This window comes from Apiospora hydei (genome assembly GCF_038363865.1).
Source record: "Apiospora hydei strain CBS 114990 chromosome Unknown utg000010l_segment0_segment0, whole genome shotgun sequence".
Taxonomy (NCBI): Eukaryota; Fungi; Ascomycota; class Sordariomycetes; order Amphisphaeriales; family Apiosporaceae; genus Apiospora; species Apiospora hydei.
In genome coordinates this window covers 1,105,854-1,125,553 of record NW_027117369.1, presented here as the reverse complement: position 1 = coordinate 1,125,553, position 19,700 = coordinate 1,105,854, and the positions used below count along the sequence as shown (strand labels likewise).

Sequence of the window (19,700 nt, the reverse complement as noted above, 5' to 3'; positions counted from 1 at the left end):
GTAACTGTTGATAGGCAATTGTTAGCAACTTTGTAGATCCAAAGCATAACATGACCGTTAGTAAGGTAAAGAGGGTAGGTGTGATATCAGTTGCCATGCTTGAAGAACTCAAAGCCTTTGCTTACCAAATGCATACAGACGTCTAACTAGGATAGACGATGAACCTACAGGTGACCTCTGGCGTCGGAGGCTGCCCGATTGGTTCCATGGATAACTCGCCGTTGGTAGACCTATTCACTGAGGATTGGGAGACACTAAGCTGGCCGTTGCCCTGCAGCGGTTGGCAGGATCCTCCTTCTAGGGCCCGTAAGCCTCAACCAAGCGCCTAGGCGCCTGGAGTGTGGCGAAGACGCCTTCTCTCCTCTGATCAGGGAATCAAGGCAGAAGGGGGAGCTGGTGGCGTGAGGCGACTTCCTCAATCTTCTTGTCTTTCGCAGGATTCACTACCTCGCACACTGAACGAAAGCGTGAGATGCCGCTGATGGTAACAGCAGTTTGGTAAAACAACCATCGCGATGTGTACTTCGCCAGCATGTAGGCGCAGACACCGCAGGAACCTCGTCTTCCAAATGTGGCTTTGGGAGCGAGAAGGGACTGGCGGACGGGGAAGCCATCATGTTGGGCTCGGCTGATGGCGAACATAACGTCGGCAGTCTCGCTGAGTTTCTCACAGGGCCCGTTTGCGAGTCGGCGTTCTCGAAGTTCTTCGCGGAGGCGCTCGCGATACCATCCGGGGCGTGTGTCGACAATCCGAGCAGTCGATGCCAACGGTGAAGAAATGCGCGCATAGTTCTTCACAGTTCCAGGAACAGGTCGATCTCTCTTTCTCGTGTGCTTCTTCTGGAGTTCGACGTTGCTCTAGTAATTGTTTGCAAATCAATACAGGAGCGGAGAGCCACACAAGATGTTTACTTGAAAAGATCTGTGCGAGCTTGGGGATAATGTGACATCGGTGTTTTGTGGCAGAGCAGGTGCAGTGAAGCCATGTTGGTCGTGCTTCGGCAAAAGAAGCTGTTGTAATAGGGCAAGCCATACAGGCGTGACATGCATAAGGGCAGCTGGGTTGTTTACGGCTTTGTGCTAGCTACCTGGTAGGTAGGTAGGTACTTGCGGTTCAAAGAGATAGCATGGGCACGTGACTGCTTACTGGGGACTTTCAGACAGAGGGACCTACTCAACGTTTCCAGTGCTACAGGTAACAAACAGATGATATCAAGTTATCTTTACATTGAATAGCTGTCACGGCCTTCATGAAACCAGCTCAGCTTACTTTCCATTTTCCTCAGACAAATATCACACCCATATGCCTCTCCTTGCTGACCAAATGGCTGATCATATGGGGAGAGTGATTGATTGGAACAACCACTCACCTCCAGCCCCTTGGCCATTTCTTACTGCCTCTATAATCACCAAAAGCCTACAAGATATCGCATATGGCAGGTCCTTGTTGATCACTATCTCTTCTGCCCTTGTAGATGGCCTGTTCTTGTAGTTACATTCATCACATCCCGAGGCTTTGATGGACGCCAGGATGTATGGCATTTGACTGTCATTCATTGTAGGCGCGTAAGGGATCAGCCGGTATCCCCATCTCCCCCCACCCCCTAAACAGCGCGACTGCCGCCGCCGCTACTCTGAACTAGATTTGCTGTCACGCCCGAGTAGCTTACTGAGGGCGGCAGCTGAGGGCTTAGCAAATGGCTGCAAGAAGGAGTCCCCACCGCGGGGTCCACGAAAGAAGACGCATTTGCATATATATTTCGCTTATCCTGTAGGAAGCGACGTCATTCGGTGGCAAACTGACTAAACTGTTGCCGTTTCTGCGGGATGAGCGTACCACGTCAAATGACTGCTGGATTCTCCAAGCAGAGCGTGTATATTAGGGGGGTCACGTGAGCAATGAGCCTACCAAAAGCCAGGTAGTAAGCAACCGAGTTTGTTCCTTGTTATTTGCCCCCGGCATTTATTTCTGTACATATAGAAACACTGGGTATATGGTAATGTAAAAGATGGGGGTATTCGTTAGATGCAAAGAAAACTAGTCCATTATGAACGGGCGTGTGCTCGGCCGCTATGCCTTGATGTGTCCCATCCCAAGACCTGCTGCCTGATCCAGTCGTCCGAACCGGCCTGGTCCGACTCTTCAGCCTCGATGGTGACATGGACCTCTTTTATGATCTGCCTCTGGCTGTCCCCATCGTCGTCTTCTCTATCAAACCCGTCCTGACCGAACCCCGCCGGCTTCCCCAGCCGCGCAGGCTTCTCGACTCCGATTCAGGGGGTAAGTCAAAGACGTCAAGTCGTATGGCGTTCGATCCTTGTCGTGTGCGGGTTTTCGGAGGTGGAGCCTCATGCTGTTGCTGTTGCTGAGCTATGGCTCCTCCAGGCAGGTGGTTTGGGTCGCTTGTCGATGAGGCTTCGGTTCCTCGACCACTGCCGCCAAAAAGCACGGAGACTCAGTAAAGGTCGGAGTGCCGGAAGCGAGCCGGCTATAATGCCAATCCCTTCCTCCAAGATCGACCACAGGCCGATTGCACCGGTGCTGAACATGAATTCGTTCTGGTCGTCATAGAGGGTCAAGTAACGAAGCCTGATGATGGTGGCGCAACTTGCACTGAAACAGAAGGGGCAGTTGTTAGTTGCTGATATTCCAAACTTGGCTGCGTTGAAATTGGAAGTGTGCTTACAAAGCAGCCATGCCAAGGATGACTATCACAGAGAGCTTGACGGTCTTCTTCATGCGGATGTTCCACAGTAGAATTCCCGGTAGAATGCCCAGCACGAGATCCGTCACGATGGAGGCGGCTGAGAATAAAAAGCTCACGGTGCTGTTGAGACTGGGGTTGCAGCTTCCCTCGGTCGTTTCGCCCCAAAGCATGGTGATGGGATGACATATGTTGGCAATGACGATGATGAAGATAACAGCCGCAACGGCCGTCAGGCCCATGACGGCGCAGAGGGTCCAGACGAAGCGCCGGCGTGCGTCGGCTATACGTAACAAGGTCACGCTGATGCTGCATTTGACGAGTACCGTGCAAGCGGCGTAGAAGAACTCGGCGATAAAGAACAGCTATGTTTAGTTGAGTATAATTAGCTCTGAATAGAAAGACTCCGATTATTGGTTGCAAAGGGGGCGAAGAAACTCTTACCTTTGTTCCGGTTTGAACATCGCCAGCGGCGAGCGCGCTTGAATACTGGCCAGCGCCATAGAAACAGCACACAATGACCAAAGAAGCCGTGACGGTATACAGGGCCTGCGGGGTGAGTTCTGTCCGTCAGCTTTAAAGATGTTTTTGTTACCAAAGGAAATTGTGAGTAGGCAACGTACCAAGCCGCCCCCCATAAGCCAATCGTCAGTCCCGAAGCCATGGATCCATCTTCGTACTCCCACTCTGGTCACGAAAATAAACCATGAAAGAACCAAGAATACGATAGTCAGATAGAGGAGAGGAACTCCATCGCCCGCCACGTTCACCATGCCCGCGGGGTCGACAATCCGGGTCGAGAAGTTGCGCGCACGCAAGATGCCCTTTTCGGATTGTTAGAAGCGGAACCAAGAAGAACCCGGATAGGGCCAGTCGTGTAGATATAAGAGCAGCCAACCATGGAGACTTCATGGCCCCTGCGACGCGTGTAGTCGGAACGCCTACAAGTGGGTCGCGAGAGAGCGAGAGACTAGACTAGGGTGATTCCTTAGGGGGGCTCCTTGCCTCCTGGCTTCAGATTGGCCGTTGGACTCGCAAATCATCCCATCTGAGCCAGGGTCTCCGGCTATGGTTCGATTCGAGAAAAAAGGAAACAGAAACCAGCAGTGGCTTAACCTCTCTGAGTTAAGCATACGAGTATCGCTAATCGAACCCCTGATTGACACCACATATTTAGGTTCGACTGCACCATGGTCGAGAGACAATGCCGTGACATTAACACCTCCTCGGCCAGGATGCTGTTCCGGAGTATACGATGACTGCTTGTTACGACAGGCTTCGAGTGTGTAATATCGTATATATCGCATAGATCTACACCTGTTATTTATATTAGTCGTCTTCGACAATCACATGAAAAGACTTGGGTGTTACTCGAGCTGGGGTACCTTTCCCGCCCAACGTGACGAGAACCAAGATCAACTTGGCAGACTTGAAGCAGGCAAAATTATAGTGCTGGCGCCGACTGATGTGCAATCCAGGGTCTGGGAGTAAACGTTCCGTGTCGTTTTAGCTTGATGATACAGAGAAAATCCGCTACTCGACTCTGCCGAAATTGAATAAAATTGAGAGTCCTTGTCCGAAATCGTGATATGGGCTAGCCAAGTTTCCACAAGCAGCTCCTTGGTCTAGCTCGCATGCAGAGCCAGGTCCATGTATCCGGATGCTTTTCCAGCAGAGACTTGTAACAGTAGCGCATTGGCTAAAGCTCTAGAGGTGGCGTTATGGGCTGTGGGCAGTGGGCAGTACGGGTGAGATCCGCATAGAATGGCTGCTTGGCTAGCGTCGATATGCCAGTATGTGTGTACATGCCCAGCCTTTCCTATCGTTATCATAGGGAACAGTAAGCAGCCCGCAAGCTGATGATGACTGGCTTGGTTCTTTCTGGGCCATCTGGATGAGGCTAGGGCTGTTAGTTGTGGAGATACACTCGGACGCAACCACGCCGAGACTTTCTCGCCTAGCTTATGCAAAGCATCACTAGCCTCCGAGAAAAATAAGGTAAATGAACTGTCAACTGTAGCTGTAGCCAAAGGATGAGTAAGGACCCGGCCTAAGAATCTACCCCACCAAGCGGCACGGCTTCGTTTTGTTCTACGTGCCACTTTCTTGTGCCCAGAAGCGAATGGACCAACAGAAAGAGATGTTATTAGCTTGATAGAATGGGTAAAACGTACCTGGAATGGGGTAGGATCCATCGATCGCGTGTGACAGGTGGCGGTGAAGTGACACGTAAACACTACGATGCAGATGCGGCAAAGATCCTACCCCTCAGCCGTTCATGCTTGCTGTTGGCTAGGGGCCCAATAGCGGACTTAGTTAGCCGAGTGGTTCTCTTTATAAGTAAACCATCCCTCGCGTTTCTTTGGTAGGCAGCTGTCACTGTTCCGCAATCTTCTGCATATTTTGGACAATCCATCATCGCCTGGAAACCACCCGAGCGGGCTCGCGCAACCGACTTTTTTCACCATGGCCGAATTTCTTATCAATGACAATGACTTGACGGGGTTGAAAGGCAAGGCGGTGATAGTCACAGGTACGAATTTCTCCGGCGGCCTGGATTTGGTGATGACTGGATGAAGGAAAGAAACGAATGATCTGATATTGTTGGGTTTTAAGGGGGCTCATCGGGCATCGGCCAAGCCACTGTCGAGCTGCTGCTCTCCTTGGGAGCTCGCGTGATCAACGCAGATGTGCAAGAGCCCGTCAAGCAGCCCGAATCATCTGCTGCGGGGGAGTACGCTTTTGTCAAGACCAACGTCACGGTCTGGGCCGATCTCGTCGCCATGTTCAAGAAGACCAAGGAGCTCTATGGCCGCATCGACTCGGTCTTTGCCAACGCCGGCTTGGGCCCGCGCGCTGACTTCCTGTCGATGGAGGTTGATGAGAACGGCGACCTAAAGGAGCCGAACTACGACGTTATCGATGTCAGTCTGAAGGGTCTCATGAACACGTGCACACTGGCCCTGTACCATATCCGGCAGCAGGCCGACGGCGGCAGCATCGTGCTCAACGGCTCCACGACAGGATTGCAAAGGCTCCGAGCCGTGGATTACTGTACGTGTCTGCTCCAAATTAGCAAGTTTTCACTGTATTCTGACATGGACAATAGCCACGGCCAAGCACGGCGTCATTGGCTTCGGTCGCTGTCTCACCACCCTGACCAAAGCAGCGCAGCTCCCGATCCGAATCAACACGCTGGCGCCCACGTGGACGGACAGCAGCGTGCTGCCAAACCTGCGGGGCATGATGGAGAAGATTGGCGTCGAGATTCAGCCGGCATCGGCGGTTGCGCGGGCGGCGGCGCTGCTGATGGCGGACACATCTCGGCACGGGAACCTCCTTCACGTTGCGTGCGGCAAGTACAAGGAGATCGACGACGCTGTGCTGTTGCCGGCCTTCGACACGATCAAAGGCGATTACCCGGGCGAAGACGATGTACTGGAGCGGCTTATGGCAGTCATGGCGGGTGGGCAAGCCTGAATGAACTTGCCAATGTGAATAAGATTGAAGGATGTAGCCATCGTGGCCCAAGGAGCAAGGAGGAAGAAACATCTATGTAACAGCAAACAGACGTCATTGGCCAAAGCCTCGCTCTCGGCGATTTGCAAAGTGAAATTTGGGGGGCATGCACCCCGCCATGTGGAGCATCATTCATTACTTAGTACCCTTCCCTCGGGACGACTGGGAAAGTGCCCAGTGCTCGAAAGACGGGACTCTACCTCGGGTGGGCAAGTAGCCAGATCGACAGGAAACACCAAAAGCTATGGCGGTTGCGACACACGTTACCTACTTAGATGATAGGTAATCAGGGTAAGGCTGGAAGGTTGCTTTGGGAAGACCGGTGTGTCAATTGTCACTGCCTCTATTGAATTGGCGTCGCAAATTCTACCTCGAGGCAGGTAAGCACTTGAGCAATCCGCTAACATGCCCACCAATGGAAGTCGCCCGTCATCATGTAAAGTGATCAAGTCAATGAACGGCTTACCTGACAAATCACAGATGCCCAATTCAGCTCGAATTGGGTTTGGTCGTCCTTTTAGAAAAGAGAATGGTCTTTTCTTCGGACGGACTTTTATTTTAAGCATAAGTATCCAATGTACTCTTCCACTCTGCTGCTTCGTTTGTCTACGGAATTGACCAGGCTGGACGAGTTGGCCCCTGATAATACCTACCGATCACTCGATTGATGCGCATCTACAGCGAGGTTACAGTAGCCGGTTAGTGCCTGCCTAGAGCCGACCAGGCCTACCACTCACTAACGTGGTCAGCATTACGCCGTATCCGCATCCCTGGGGAAATAGCACGCCGAGAGTCGATCTTACCTAATTGCAATCTGTTGGCCCCGAAATTGGGAAACCGAACGGTGCGCCGCGCAAAAGTTTAAACACCCAAGAGTGCAATCACTGCGGCCGCAGCCTGACAGGGACTGACAGGAACAACTGCCGTCGCATGCTCATTTCCCTCATTTCGTCATTGGACCATAGGAAACAAAACAAGGCAAGGCAAGCACTGACGGAAGGGATAAGGCAGGAGGAGAAGAGGAGAAAAATGCACACGCGGAAGGTCTGATTCTCTTCGGCTTCAACACCCATTGAACACGCCATGTCGTCCAACACCTGCATCGGTTTCTCACAGCCGCCTCTCCTCATGTTTGCTTTTTTCCCTTCACACCCGATCCCCTACGCCTATAACTAAAGATGCACAAGGGCTAGCTAGTATTGACGAACTGCCATGCCGTATGATTCAGAAACAGCCAAAACCCTCGACTACGTCTCCGCAACCCTAAGCCTCGTCTTCCTCCTCACCCGTCTCACCCTAGAGTTTTGGCGGAAACGCAAACTCGACCTCGACCTTTTTCTTGCATCTGCTTCTGTTGTGGCCATCATCGGGCGTCTTATCACCACCTTCTACTACCTGCAGTTCGGCGCAGGCAACGACATTCTGGGCAGTGGGTCTAGCCAAGACGTTGGTGAAGCTACCTACAAGGCCGGCCAGATACTCGTCCTGGTCTCTCGCGTCCTCTTCAGCCTCATCCTTTGGCTCCAGATCTGCCTCATCCTCTCTTTTTACACGTCTCGTGCACGATGTCACAGTTATGACCTGCGTGTTGCGCACCATCTGGTGTGCGGTGGTCGTGACCTTCGTCGCCGTTGTCTTGGCGTCATTCCTAGAGTGCCGGCCGTTCAGACTATACTGGCAGAGGTACCCTGAACCCGCTGCCTGCCGGAAAGCATACGCCCAACTCGTGATGCAGACAAGTTGTAACCTGCTTCTCGACCTTGTGGTCCTCATTATTGCTTTCCCGCTCACGCAACTACCCAAGCAAAGCTTGTCTGGCAGGCTGCGGGTTTACGTGTTAGTCGGGTTAGGGACGATATGCATAGGAATCACCATCACCCGGCTCGTGCAAACCTTCAAAGAGCCGGACCAGAATGTGCGCAGCGTCTGGGCGTCGGTACAGATATTCGTCGCCGTTTTCGTCGCCAACGCGCCGTCAATCTATGGTTCACTCAAACTGCTCAGAAGAGCCAGGACCTCCTCGGAATATAACAGAAGCTTTGGCTTTGCCGACAGCAACGATACCAACGACCTTCCCCCGATAGTGGGGCTTCACAGCATGCTTGGCGACCCAGAAACAGGAACAGACTCTACGCCGACTAACACCACCTAGTTGCAAGTGATAGAGGATGGAGAGAACAGGACAAAGATGAAGGCACACAAGAAAGTGAGATTCCAGGAGATGCTAGGATAAGAAATAACCAACAGCAATATGGAAACATCGCAAGGTGTGCTGGCTCACATACAACCCTTGAAGGCTCAAACCATACCGATGACGTAGGTTGTGATCGGAGCACGGACTTTGGTAGGCTTGGTAAATCAACGCACCCCGCCTGTCGTGCTCGGAACGAACGGACAATGGAAAAAAGGTTGTTATTGCTATGCACATGTCCAGGAAATGGTCGGGCCCAGCCTATTGCACCCTACATCATGCAGATAGAAATCAATTCATTAACTGGTTCAATACCGATCTGCTGGCTTCTCCTGTTTTTGCAACCTTGGCGTGATTTGATGCGGACAAACGTCGATGTCGTGGCCAGGAGTAACAAGTAACAGTGTTCAGGGGCTAGAATCTCTCATGCGGGGATAGATCTCTTTGTCTGCTGTATGAAGGTGCATCAATGAATCCCCATTTGGACGCACTCAACTTCAGCTCACTGTTCCCCAAGACCAGCCACCCTTGAGCTTCACCAACAGGCATGATTGGTTCATGTTTCTGTGATCCCGTCCGAGGCCAAGCTAGCCCCTGATTTGCATCGGAAAGGTTCTGTCTCAGCCCAGTTTCTTTTCCCCTTATTTAGAGCCCGACGACTTGAGGGCCATGCGGCTGGTTTTCCTTGGCGCCCTGCCACCCGCAAATTCACACGTGCAGTAGCGACGAAAAAAAATCCCATCTCTCTGAGCTAAGACGAATCGAACCAAAGCCAAGGTCTCGGGTGACAACATCGTCCCGATGACATCTTGTGATCCACCCACCAGATCTTCTTCGTCCATCACACCTGAAACTACCCACTCGCCCATCGAGTCGATCGGGCCAACCACCACCACCGAAATCTGCACACAATGAAATAGGGCTGACAGCTATCAGGTCTGGACTGGTAAAATCGAATCGTCGGCTCGTTTCTTTCTGATTTAGCGATACACCCGCAGCTTCGCTGCTCAGGATTCTGTTCTTCCAGAAGTTCTTGAGACACTGCCGCTCCCGATTCGCGCCCGATATTCCGTTAATGCAGTGGTCGCCTTGCCACCAACTGTCCCAAACCCGATCGCTTCAGGTCACATGAAAGCCAACTTTTAATAGCGCTTCATTCTACAATCACTACTACGGAATCTTCGACGACATGTTTTCGGCTCACCATTTACTGCTGGTGTTCCTGGTTTGCGCCCTCTTCGCCGGGGGTGCCACAGCCTTCGGCGCCGGGTCGCTGCCCCTGGCTTCGGATTTCAACGGCTATGTGTGGCGCCATGGCGACATCACCGAGGTCCTGCAGTACCTGCCCTTCAGCTTCGTGACGCAGCACCGCTTCACCCAGCTGCAGCGGAAGCAGATCTACTTTGGCAATTGGCTCCGCGACTTCTCCCAGGTCATCGACACGACCTGCCTGCAGAACATCCCGGAGCCCATCCTGCGCGCCATCGTGTCGGTCATGGGCTTCATGGAGTTCGGGTTCGCGACGGACGAGTTCGACGTCACGAGGAGCGCTTGGGCTGCTACACGCACGTCGAGCACATTGACAACCCCCACGGCTACGACGAGAACGCCAAGGAGATCGACGAGCGGCTGCGTGGGCCCGTGGATCCCCGAGAGCTCGAGTTCGACCCCAAGACGGGGATGAAGAACTACATCGCCAACTCGGGTCAGGGGTGGGATACGTCGGCGGACTACATCCGCAAGCAGCTCAAGGAATGCATCGAGTTTGGCCGAAAAGGTCGCAAGGACGCTGGCGCCCGGAAAGAGTCCTTTATCCGTCTAGGGGCTGCTTTGCACACTCTTGAAGACTTCTCTGCCCACAGCAACTATGTCGAGCTGTGCTTGCATGAGCTTGGTGAACAGGACGTCTTCGCTTTCGTTGGCGACGAGTGCAGGCTTACGGCGCCGGGCTGGAGGGGCAGGAAAGTTCCACCCTTGGTTACGGGGACATTCGGCATGCTCGACATCTTCCACAGTATGCTCGGTGAGGCTGATGACATGGCCATCCTACAGTCTAAAGGCGTTCTTGGCGAGCTGGAATCAAAACTGGGCTATGGAGGCATGGCCTTTGAACAGCTTTTCGACCTCGTCAAAACTGCCCTCGGCGCATTGGGCAAATTCACATCCGACGCCAGCCCCCTCATGAAACAACTAGACACAATCGGGGAGATCTTCAAAAAGGCGACCGAAGACGAATCAAAGGTGAACAACGACGAACCGCCACCTGCCTCAGAAGTGAAGGAATTGAAGGAGAACGCCAGTGGCGTTGCGAACCCGAATCTTCTATGGCAATCCATCGAGCCGGTGCTTTTCCTCCACGACCGCATGAAGAAGTGGTTGCAGGAGAGCGCGCAAGAGTCGGAACCCCAAGGGCCAGACCAGTCCAGCACCAAACTCGGAGAATACACAGACCAGCTTGTCTTCAAGTTCCTGGCGGTCATGCTCGAGTCGGCGGTCAAGGAGCTCCGTAACGCCGTCAAGGCAGCAAAGGATCGCGTGGACGAAGAAGCGGCCAAGGCCGCGTCGGCAGCCGTATACGAAGACGGATCCGACGCCTCCGACCCCAGCCACTCGGACCTATCCAAAGACCACTTCAGCAACGTCCTGAACCAGCCCGCCGGCCTGGTCGCCACCGTCACCACGAACTGGGCCACGCAGCGCATCGTCAAGTGCTGGGACGACGACGCGCTCGACGCCGACGAGACCATCGAGGAGATCCTCAAGATCCTGCACCACCCCTCCTTCGTCAAGAAGAAGTCGGCCATCCAGCACTACATGTTCCTCGCCGTCAAGAAGTGGTGGCGCGGCCTGCCCGCCAAGGAGAAGAACGTGCTCCGCAACAAGCTCACCAAGAAGAGCGTCCAGAAGCGCGAGCACGAGGCGCACGAGCTCACGCTCAAGGACCTCGAGGGCCGCCGGCGCGGCGCGGCCGTGTTCCCCGGGTCGAGGCCGCGGGTCCGGGCGCCGCCTAAGAAGGACTCGTTCCCTATCTCTTGGGCGATTCAGGAGGCGGGCGCGGATGTGCAGTGGGTCGCGCGGACGCTGAAGGAAGGCTTATCCGATCCGCGTTTCGCGACGGTCGAGCTGTTGCGGGGGGCGAGGGATTTCGCGAAGGGCAGCATTCGTCTTGCTCTCACTGTGGCTACGTGGTTTGTTGGTGGAGCGGCGGGTATAGTAATGGATCGTTGGATTCCTAGGAGTTAATGGTTAGACCAATGATGAAGAGATTGATAGAAAGAGATGTAATGGGAGGGAGACATGGCTAGAAAGAAACAGTGGTAATGCTGCTATAGGCGGCGAGTTTTGATACCTTGGTGATCTTGTCACGGCGACAAGACGTATACATAGATAAGATCGATAGAGATACTTTCTATTCAAAGAGTTCTTCATTGTTGGCCAAAGGTTGTGAAAGAGCTCAACTTCGCGTTCAGTAACTCACATGATCTTCCGGCCCTCACACGTCATGGCTTCTAGCGAATCGTAGCAAGCATTATAATTCATATTACTCTAGGAAATTCACTTCATTTATAGCTTTGACTCCAAACTCGCCGACAAAATAGTGGTATCTCGTCTAATAGTCGATAATATCGTTTCCAGTCAGGTTAGGCTTGACTTCTTTGCCCTCCAGCCAGTCCTTGCACTTCTTGTACAGGATATCGCGTTCGGGCCCGTGGGCGTTGAGGTCCAGCTTTGGTGGGTGGCCGACCTTGTCTTCGCACCAGCACAGATATCGATACCCGCTGTTGCTGTAAGTCAGCTAGCTGCTCTAAGCTTGGGTGTAGTAATAGGGACTTTCTGTTTGCAGTACTACAGACCACAATCAGTGAATGATTAAGTGCTGACCTTGGGTATTTCTCCACCTCGGACTCGGGAATGTCGAAACCGCCAACCGTGGGGTTGACGACGATCATCTTGTCTTTGTCGAAGAGAAGGGTGAAGAGAGCAACTCCCCAGACGCCCTTGCGGCGCTCTAGCAGGGCGAAGAACCGACAGTCCGCTTCGTTGTCCATCTCCTTGCCGTCGATGGTCACGCGGCAGGTGATGGTGACTTTCAGTTTGGATACTGCGCGATCTCCCTGGACATCGACTGTTTGTCTGCATATTGTGTGTTAGTCTCAATAAATATTCCCAGGGAAGCGGAAAGAAGGAGTTGGTTTAAGTCGTCTCAGGGGCAGCGGAGGGGTTTCTTCTCTTGCTTACCCAGTAACTCGGTGTAGGATATGGAACATGCCCTTCTTCTGTTCAGCAAAGGCCGCTTTGGAGGCAGCGATGAACTGTTCAATGGTGCCTTGCTCCCACGAAGTAGTAATGTAAGCTCCGGGGTGGAACATGGAGCGGTAGTTCTCCCACTCGGCAGCATCTCGGTAGACAGGCCATCCCTCGCACAGCTCGCGGATCTCCATCCGGTCCAACAGGTGCTGTCTATTCGGATCCGAAGCAATGTTGCGTGCCGCCTTGTCGGGTCGAAAAGCCAGAGGGGCTTGCTCGACGTGGTATAGATCTGCGGAGAGTGCAGGCATGGTGGACAGTGTATGAAACGGAGTTTTGCTTGCTAGAAAGGCTTTTGTAAGGAAGTAGCAAATGTATCAAGGTTGAAGGCGATTGCGTGGTTTGTCGAGTGTGCAGTCGTCTTGAGGCCTGTGGTTCTGGCTACTTTTATACAATTCTTTTCTCTTTTCCTGCATGGTGATGTCGTTCCAGGCGACTGGCAATGCCTACTCGCAAGTAGCACTCGGTCAAAATCTCTACCACATGTCCTCACGAGATATTGTTCTGTCCCAGCTTCGGTCCAACGCCAAGTCAGGAGACAATCTGGCATTGATGGTCGGCGCTCGTATGAGTATGACCGGCAGACCGGGGTGTTGGCGGAGGGAGGATCGTTGGGCCACTGCGGTGGGCCTGTCCCCGGTTGCGGATAGGCTGGGCCATCCTGGAGCGTCGGATCCATACTGGGGAAGCAAAAGTTGGAGTGGCCCGAAGCATCCGAACCCACATCTGGAGAAACAAGCCTTGATCGTCTTCGGTTACGGTTCCGGCCAGATACGCCGGCTTGTCGTGACATATATAACCCGGTTGGCCAACTCAGATGTATCTATCAGGATGCAGTGTTGTCGAGATTGGCGCACTCGAACGATGCGTGTATGCGAGACATTGGATGATGTCGATCTAACATATGTGACTTCCATCAGCTCTCAACACTTTTGCGACCCTCCCTGCGTGGCTGTGACGGTTTACTGGCGGGTGTGAGAATATGGAGGTTGGCGAAAACGTACGTACCTTGGCATCCAGCCGACACCCCAGGCACAAGGCGCGCGCCGGCGGAAGTGGAGATAGTAGCGAAAGGGATCACGCGGGATCGGGTGGGCTGTAAGTGGGCCCCTTTCGTTACAACGAGTGGAAGTTGTATCGTGTTGTCGGGTTGGTCTGGTTTTGTGGAACATCCGCACTTGGTCGTTCTTTCCCAAGTCACTGCCAACCAACTAAAACCTGGGGGCTTGCTTCACTTCCATGGATGCTGTGTATTTCTTCTCAAAATCGCCATGCACTCGGCGACCAGACATCGCAAGTAACCTTGAACTGGCTTGATTCGTTACACAAATATCGTACGATGTGTCACCGCAATATCCTTCGACCGACCACCCTGGTCTATTCCGCTTCCATTCCCCCTTCTGGGTTTATTGAGCATGTATAGTGTGTTTGATCCAAGTATTCGTAACCCAACCCTCCTTTCTTTTTGTAGGGTAAAATATCTACTTTCAGTACCACTTTCGGGGCCCGGAAAGAGCAGACACTTATCTGTATCTTGACAACCTTCATCTGATTGGCTTGCCACATCGGTACAAAGTGGTTTGTTACCCAAATATGCCTATTGGCTGATTTTGCTGCCGCTGGTATTTCTTATTCCGCGTCGACCCCGCTACCCTATCACAGTCGTCTGGAACGATGTGAGTAAGACGACATGTGGGGTTCCGGGAATGAGGGGTGGCCAGGGGTCTTGATCGCGAACTTTTGTCTGCAGACACGTGATCGAACCATCACATCCACGCCCAGATAAACTACACTCCCGTTGCTTCTGACCAGAATCCCGATGGAGCCGTTAGCCGCACTGGGTATTGCGGCTGCGGTAGTCCAATTTGTTGACTTTGGCACAGCTGTCATCCGAGAGTCCTCCTCAGGGCGCAGAGATGGAAAGTCGCTTACGCACACCGACTTTGCGAATGCCGTCAAAGATCTGATCGGCCTCAATCAGTCACTCAAGAGCGAGTTTCCAACCGGCCCTCTTGGACAACATGAAGCAGTGAGCAATATTCAAAATCTATCATCTGCCCAGTCCTTGTACTGATGCTTGACACGCGGTTGCCTCTTAGGCCTTTCTAGATCTGCTTCAGAATTGCAGTTCCGTTGCTGAAGAGCTTATCCAAGTTCTCGAATCGCTCAAGCCCAGCAGAATCCAGGTGCAGACGAAACACACTAGTCAATGGACCAACTTCCATGCAGCATTGAAAACTGTTTGGAATGCTGATCGTATCCGTGACCTTCTCAACAGGTTGGAAGTATATCAGCGTCAGGTGAACCTTAGGGCCTTGGCCTTTATCAGTGAGAAGCTCGGCATACTTACCACTGTTTCCAAGGGAATCGAGGGAGAGGTGTTCAACATCAAGGAGATTCTGGCACTAGACCAGCGGAAGCTTGTGCAGGCTGTGAAGGGTGAGTCCGCACAATTGCAACGACGCCTGGAGGCCAGTGACGCCTTGCATAAACAGGGACGCCAAGACCTGATTGCGGCCATCTTGACTCTCCAAAATGGCGATGTCCGGGTTCTGCCATATGGTGGTAGCCCTGTTGACCCGGGGGTCAAGCCACGTATGCCTCAGAGCGTGGTTCGACTCCATTATCGAAGCGGCATCTCGTTCGACGATTATCAGGACTTTCAACAACCGGTGCTAGATTGCCTCCACTTTCGACACCTAGCCGATAGGTACGACACTATCCCGGAGGCTCACAAGAGAACGTTTAATTGGATCTTTTGCGATCCCGAGGAACAAGGAAAGCCATGGGACAACTTCTCCGCCTGGCTGACCGGCTCTCAGCCATGTTACTGGATAAATGGCAAGGCTGCTTCAGGGAAATCTACACTCATGAAGCATATACAATGCCACAACACTACCAATGCTTTGCTTGGCCAGTGGGCAAAGCCCGCAGATCTAATTTGTCCTGCCTTCTTCTTCTGGCACTTGGGTACGGAGTTACAGCGATCTCAGGAGGGTTTGCTTCGGAGCCTTTTACATGATACTTTTACGCAATACCCGCGTTTGATTATCAGTGTCATGCCAGAGCTATGCCGTGAGATACTGAAGGGAGAGGCCGGAGTCCTTGAATGTCCGACTCTACCTGAGCTCATGCGATGGTTTCGCAAGTTGGTGGCACAAACGGGCAACTACTTCAAGATCTGCTTCTTCATCGACGGCATTGACGAATTCCATGGGGACCATCATGATCTCATCGAGCTGATCCAGACTACATGGTCTCCAAATGTCAGGTTCGTTGTGTCCAGCAGGCCCATCACAGCTTGTTTAGACGCATTCGGCGGCCACCCCAACCTTCGACTCCAGGACCTCACAGGGGAAGATATTCGACACTATATTCAGGATCACCTTGGTCCCAAACTACAGAGCAAGGGCGAGCCATATCTCAGCCTGGTAGACACTCTGGTCGAGAAAGCTTCAGGCGTCTTCCTGTGGGTTGCGCTGGTTGTGAAATCCATACTGGAGGGGTTACGAAATGGAGACAATCTCGCAGAGCTGGTTGTAAGAACAGAACAGCTCCCGCCCGAGCTCAAGTCGCTATTTTCATACATGCTGCATCAGACACCGCCAATGTACCGGAAACAATCATACCAGTTACTTCAGATGGCCCTAGCAAGCCTAGAAGTAGAGTCTCGCCATCGCGGCCACCCAATCCCTAGCCCTTCAGTTGGCACTAGCGGAAGAGGATTGGAACTACGCGAAGAATTTCAAACAAGCGTGTATATCGCGAGATGCGGAGAGACGGAAATGCACCCAGTTCGAAGCTCGCATCACGAGCCGCTGCTGTGGCTTGCTTGAATATTACGAAGGAAAACCACAGCGGCGTTTCCGCTCAGGGGATCGTCCAATGGTTCGATTCATTCACAAAACTGCCGTCGAGTTCCTGAGAGAGGATGAACAGCCACAGGTCACTTGGTCAAACGACTTCGACCCTTGCTTCCGACCTTACGACCGTCTCTTCGCGTCTGCCATGATGCTGGGGAAGAATTTCCCAGTAGAGATCATCGAAGCCGGCATTGAACACCCTGGACCTGGATCCGGCTCCCTGATGTGGAAAAGCATAGTAACAGCTTTGGCATATGCGAGAGAAGCACAGGAGAAGCAAAAACCACTTCCGATTCATTATCTAACCGAGTTCGATAAAGTCTACTCACAGCTTTGGACCGGTGTTTCACAATTCAAGGTCAACAACACCCACGTCACGCCGCCTCCAGCTTCTTGGTCACTAGCTGCTGTTTGTGACTACTACGCATCTCACGCGGAGAACGTTCTCACCTTTGTTCCGAGGACCACCAGTCTTGAAGGATGTGCGATCAACAATCTTCACGTAATGGCGGTTCACTGGCGACTCACATCATACTTAAGCCCTGAGCTTGAAGCGATGGACGTTCAGCAACGAACCAAAGTGTCGGATACGCTGCTTAGACTCTTCATATTACTCGCCACTTTGAGTGAGAAGGCATCTACTGCAATCGGTACGGAGTGTTGCAGGCTTCTTCTCAATCATGGCGCCGACTGTATGTCTCCAGACGTTATGGGAAAATATGCCCTGTGGGCAAAATTCCTGGACACCTTATTCGACTTTTACCATAAGGAGCAGGCGTCACGCATAGTCGAGATGGCGGAGCTCTTTCACCTTCTGGTTGGCCACGGTGCACCACTCGCAATCACTTGGAACGGCGCAACCCTATTAGAACGTATCCACGAATATCCGCGAAGGGGAGATTGGCAAAAGGATATCATGGACGTATTGGATAAGATTGTCAGCAATGAGATGCCAAAGAGAGGAATTTGGCCAGACGATGATGCCAATGGTCACCTCGCCCAACCATCGTCGGAGCCGCGCACAGGAGCGCCGCCTTCCACGCCGCCGCCGAGCTATGAGCTTCATTTACACGTTGGATCAAATAAGCAAAAGTGGAATGGGTCTTTATCGGGCAAGAAATGGCCCCTGAAAGCTTTCCGAAGATCACTTATCATCTTTGGTATTGGTGCTAACAAGCAAAACCCCTGAGCTATGCTACCTACGCTGGAGTAAGGACTAAAGGAAATTGACTGGAATAAGAATATGTTGCCCCGTCACACTAGAAATGTTCTCCAGCAGTTTAAACCACCATGCTCGGCATCGAGCGTAATCCACGGATAGCCACACTTATGCATGTGGATTACACTAAACAGGAACCCACCCTAAGATTATGCCGTTGCTACCCTGGCAAACTTGAATAAGGACCGGTCTCCTCTCCTCTGCGGGAGGATGGCCGCTGGTGACGGTCGAGGCGGCTCGTTCCTCAACGCGATCCCCGCCTGGATCATGCGGATCGCCTTCTCCGCAGCGTTACGCAGCAACTTGTCCGTGTGTTTCTTGGCCTCCTCCAGGTCGGAGGGCCCATCCACGATGCTCATGAAAGCCGAGATCCCGACCTGATACACTTCGCTCGCGTCTTCCCCGATGCTGCCGGCCAGAGCTATTACCTTGGCGCCGTGCTTCTGAGCCCGCTTAGCGATCTCGACCGTCATTTTTCCGTGCGTGCTCTGGGAGTCGAGACTGCCTTCGCCCGTGATTACAATGTCCCAAGGCTCGTCGAAGAGCGTCGCGAGCCCGAAGTACTCGTCGATGGCCTCCTGTCGAGCCCGCAGTCGGGCGCCCAGCAGCAACAGACCAGTTCCCAGCCCGCCAGAAGCACCGCTCCCGGGAAGGCTTCCTATCCTATCGTCCCCTCCGCAAATGGGCTGAGCTGCCGACGCGAGCTTCTCCAAGGCCGCTGAGAGGTGTTCCACTTGATCTGGTGTAGCCCCTTTCTGCGGGCCGTACACTCTGGCTACTCCACGGGGGCCACAAAGGACGTTTTTGATGTTGCACACGGCCTCGATTTGGATTGGGTCTTCTGTAATAGTAAGCTACCTGGATTTCAGCTGCTTGGATGGCGACTTACCTTTGCTTCGTAGCCGAGGATGTATTTCCTGCAGACAAATGCTGTCCAGGTCGGAAAGGCTCCCGCCTCCTTGCGCTATCGACAACGCGGAACCGTCCTTTGCGCGTAGCTTGACTCCCAAAGCCTGAAGCATACCAGCACCACCGTCCGAAGTACCGGAGTCCCCACAGCCGATGATGATCTTGGTATATCCTTCGTCAAGCGCAGCAGCTATTAGCTGTCCCACGCCGTACGTGGTGGTGACTGTGGGGTCCCGACAATCATTTGGCACAAGTCTTAGCCCCGCAGCGGAGGCCATGTCGACCACAGCCGTCTTGTTATCTTCCCCGAATACGCCGTAGCACGACTGGATGGGCTGGCCCGTGGGACCAATTACTTCCAGGTGTCTCAGCTCGCCTCCTTTGACAGAGGTCAGGGCGATAGCAAAGCCCTCACCCCCATCGTGCAGAGGCACCTTTTTGATGAAGGCTGTTTTCTCGTCCAGGACGCGCCGTACCCCGTCTTCGATGCAATCCGCGACTTGCTCGGGGCCTAGGGTCTCCTTGAAGCCGGACGGGGCAATGAGAAGCCTGATATCATGTTGGTGTGGTTTCTTGGAGAACGACTGGAGTCTCTTCAGCTTGAATTTGTCTTTGAACATGATCGGGTAGGTGAACAATGTATGAAATGAAATGTATAATCTTATGTTTCACGATGAGTTTGATGTCCCAGCAGCAGGGATGGACTGATTGCGACATACTTATATCCCAGTGATTCCCGGGGAGTCCCGCCAGCGTCCAAAGGGCCTCAGACGTTCCAGGACATGATCGTCATGCTACCATATTTAGAAGTCGGCGTTCTGCCCGATGCAAGACATCCATCCTGTGAGCCGCGCGGCGGACAACATCAGCTCGATGGCCAAGCTGCATTCAAGTAAGGCCTGCCTTGGCTGCCTTGAGGACCTTGATGAAGCAACCACGAAGCTGCGGCCCAACCAAGGGGGGGGGAAGTCATCCCATCCAATTAT

At 53.0% G+C, this 19,700-nt stretch overlaps 8 protein-coding genes across 8 annotated transcripts; 4 read left to right on the top strand and 4 right to left on the bottom strand.

The window, feature by feature from the left end:
* Positions 1 to 375: 375 nt before the first annotated feature.
* PG997_014525 (uncharacterized protein) lies at positions 376 to 1,050 on the bottom strand (the record flags this gene model as incomplete). The annotated part of the gene is made up of 2 exons (XM_066818839.1): positions 376 to 858; positions 913 to 1,050. The coding sequence occupies 2 exons, from the start codon at positions 1,048 to 1,050 to the stop codon at positions 376 to 378; spliced, it is 621 nt and encodes a 206-aa protein (XP_066661027.1).
* Positions 1,051 to 2,349: 1,299 nt separating this feature from the next.
* Positions 2,350 to 3,478, bottom strand: PG997_014524 (uncharacterized protein; the record flags this gene model as incomplete). Its single annotated transcript, XM_066818838.1, has 4 exons — positions 2,350 to 2,590; positions 2,688 to 3,070; positions 3,150 to 3,254; positions 3,329 to 3,478. 4 exons carry the CDS (start codon positions 3,476 to 3,478, stop codon positions 2,350 to 2,352), a joined length of 879 nt encoding a protein of 292 aa, XP_066661026.1.
* A 1,693-nt stretch (positions 3,479 to 5,171) lies between these two features.
* PG997_014523 (uncharacterized protein) lies at positions 5,172 to 6,185 on the top strand (the record flags this gene model as incomplete). Its single annotated transcript, XM_066818837.1, has 3 exons — positions 5,172 to 5,238; positions 5,322 to 5,759; positions 5,815 to 6,185. 3 exons carry the CDS (start codon positions 5,172 to 5,174, stop codon positions 6,183 to 6,185), a joined length of 876 nt encoding a protein of 291 aa, XP_066661025.1.
* A 1,251-nt stretch (positions 6,186 to 7,436) lies between these two features.
* PG997_014522 (uncharacterized protein) lies at positions 7,437 to 8,376 on the top strand (the record flags this gene model as incomplete). Its single annotated transcript, XM_066818836.1, is given in 2 exon segments — positions 7,437 to 7,782; positions 7,799 to 8,376. The coding sequence occupies 2 exon segments, from the start codon at positions 7,437 to 7,439 to the stop codon at positions 8,374 to 8,376; spliced, it is 924 nt and encodes a 307-aa protein (XP_066661024.1).
* A 1,228-nt stretch (positions 8,377 to 9,604) lies between these two features.
* Positions 9,605 to 11,658, top strand: PG997_014521 (heterokaryon incompatibility Het-C; the record flags this gene model as incomplete). The annotated part of the gene is given in 2 exon segments (XM_066818835.1): positions 9,605 to 9,952; positions 9,964 to 11,658. The coding sequence occupies 2 exon segments, from the start codon at positions 9,605 to 9,607 to the stop codon at positions 11,656 to 11,658; spliced, it is 2,043 nt and encodes a 680-aa protein (XP_066661023.1).
* Positions 11,659 to 12,025: 367 nt separating this feature from the next.
* PG997_014520 (uncharacterized protein) lies at positions 12,026 to 12,974 on the bottom strand (the record flags this gene model as incomplete). The annotated part of the gene is made up of 3 exons (XM_066818834.1): positions 12,026 to 12,194; positions 12,298 to 12,549; positions 12,655 to 12,974. 3 exons carry the CDS (start codon positions 12,972 to 12,974, stop codon positions 12,026 to 12,028), a joined length of 741 nt encoding a protein of 246 aa, XP_066661022.1.
* A 1,568-nt stretch (positions 12,975 to 14,542) lies between these two features.
* Positions 14,543 to 17,775, top strand: PG997_014519 (uncharacterized protein; the record flags this gene model as incomplete). The annotated part of the gene is made up of 3 exons (XM_066818833.1): positions 14,543 to 14,752; positions 14,823 to 16,517; positions 16,582 to 17,775. The coding sequence occupies 3 exons, from the start codon at positions 14,543 to 14,545 to the stop codon at positions 17,773 to 17,775; spliced, it is 3,099 nt and encodes a 1,032-aa protein (XP_066661021.1).
* Positions 17,776 to 17,954: 179 nt separating this feature from the next.
* Positions 17,955 to 19,334, bottom strand: PG997_014518 (glycerate kinase; the record flags this gene model as incomplete). Its single annotated transcript, XM_066818832.1, has 2 exons — positions 17,955 to 18,646; positions 18,695 to 19,334. 2 exons carry the CDS (start codon positions 19,332 to 19,334, stop codon positions 17,955 to 17,957), a joined length of 1,332 nt encoding a protein of 443 aa, XP_066661020.1.
* Between the last annotated feature and the right edge of the window lie 366 nt (positions 19,335 to 19,700).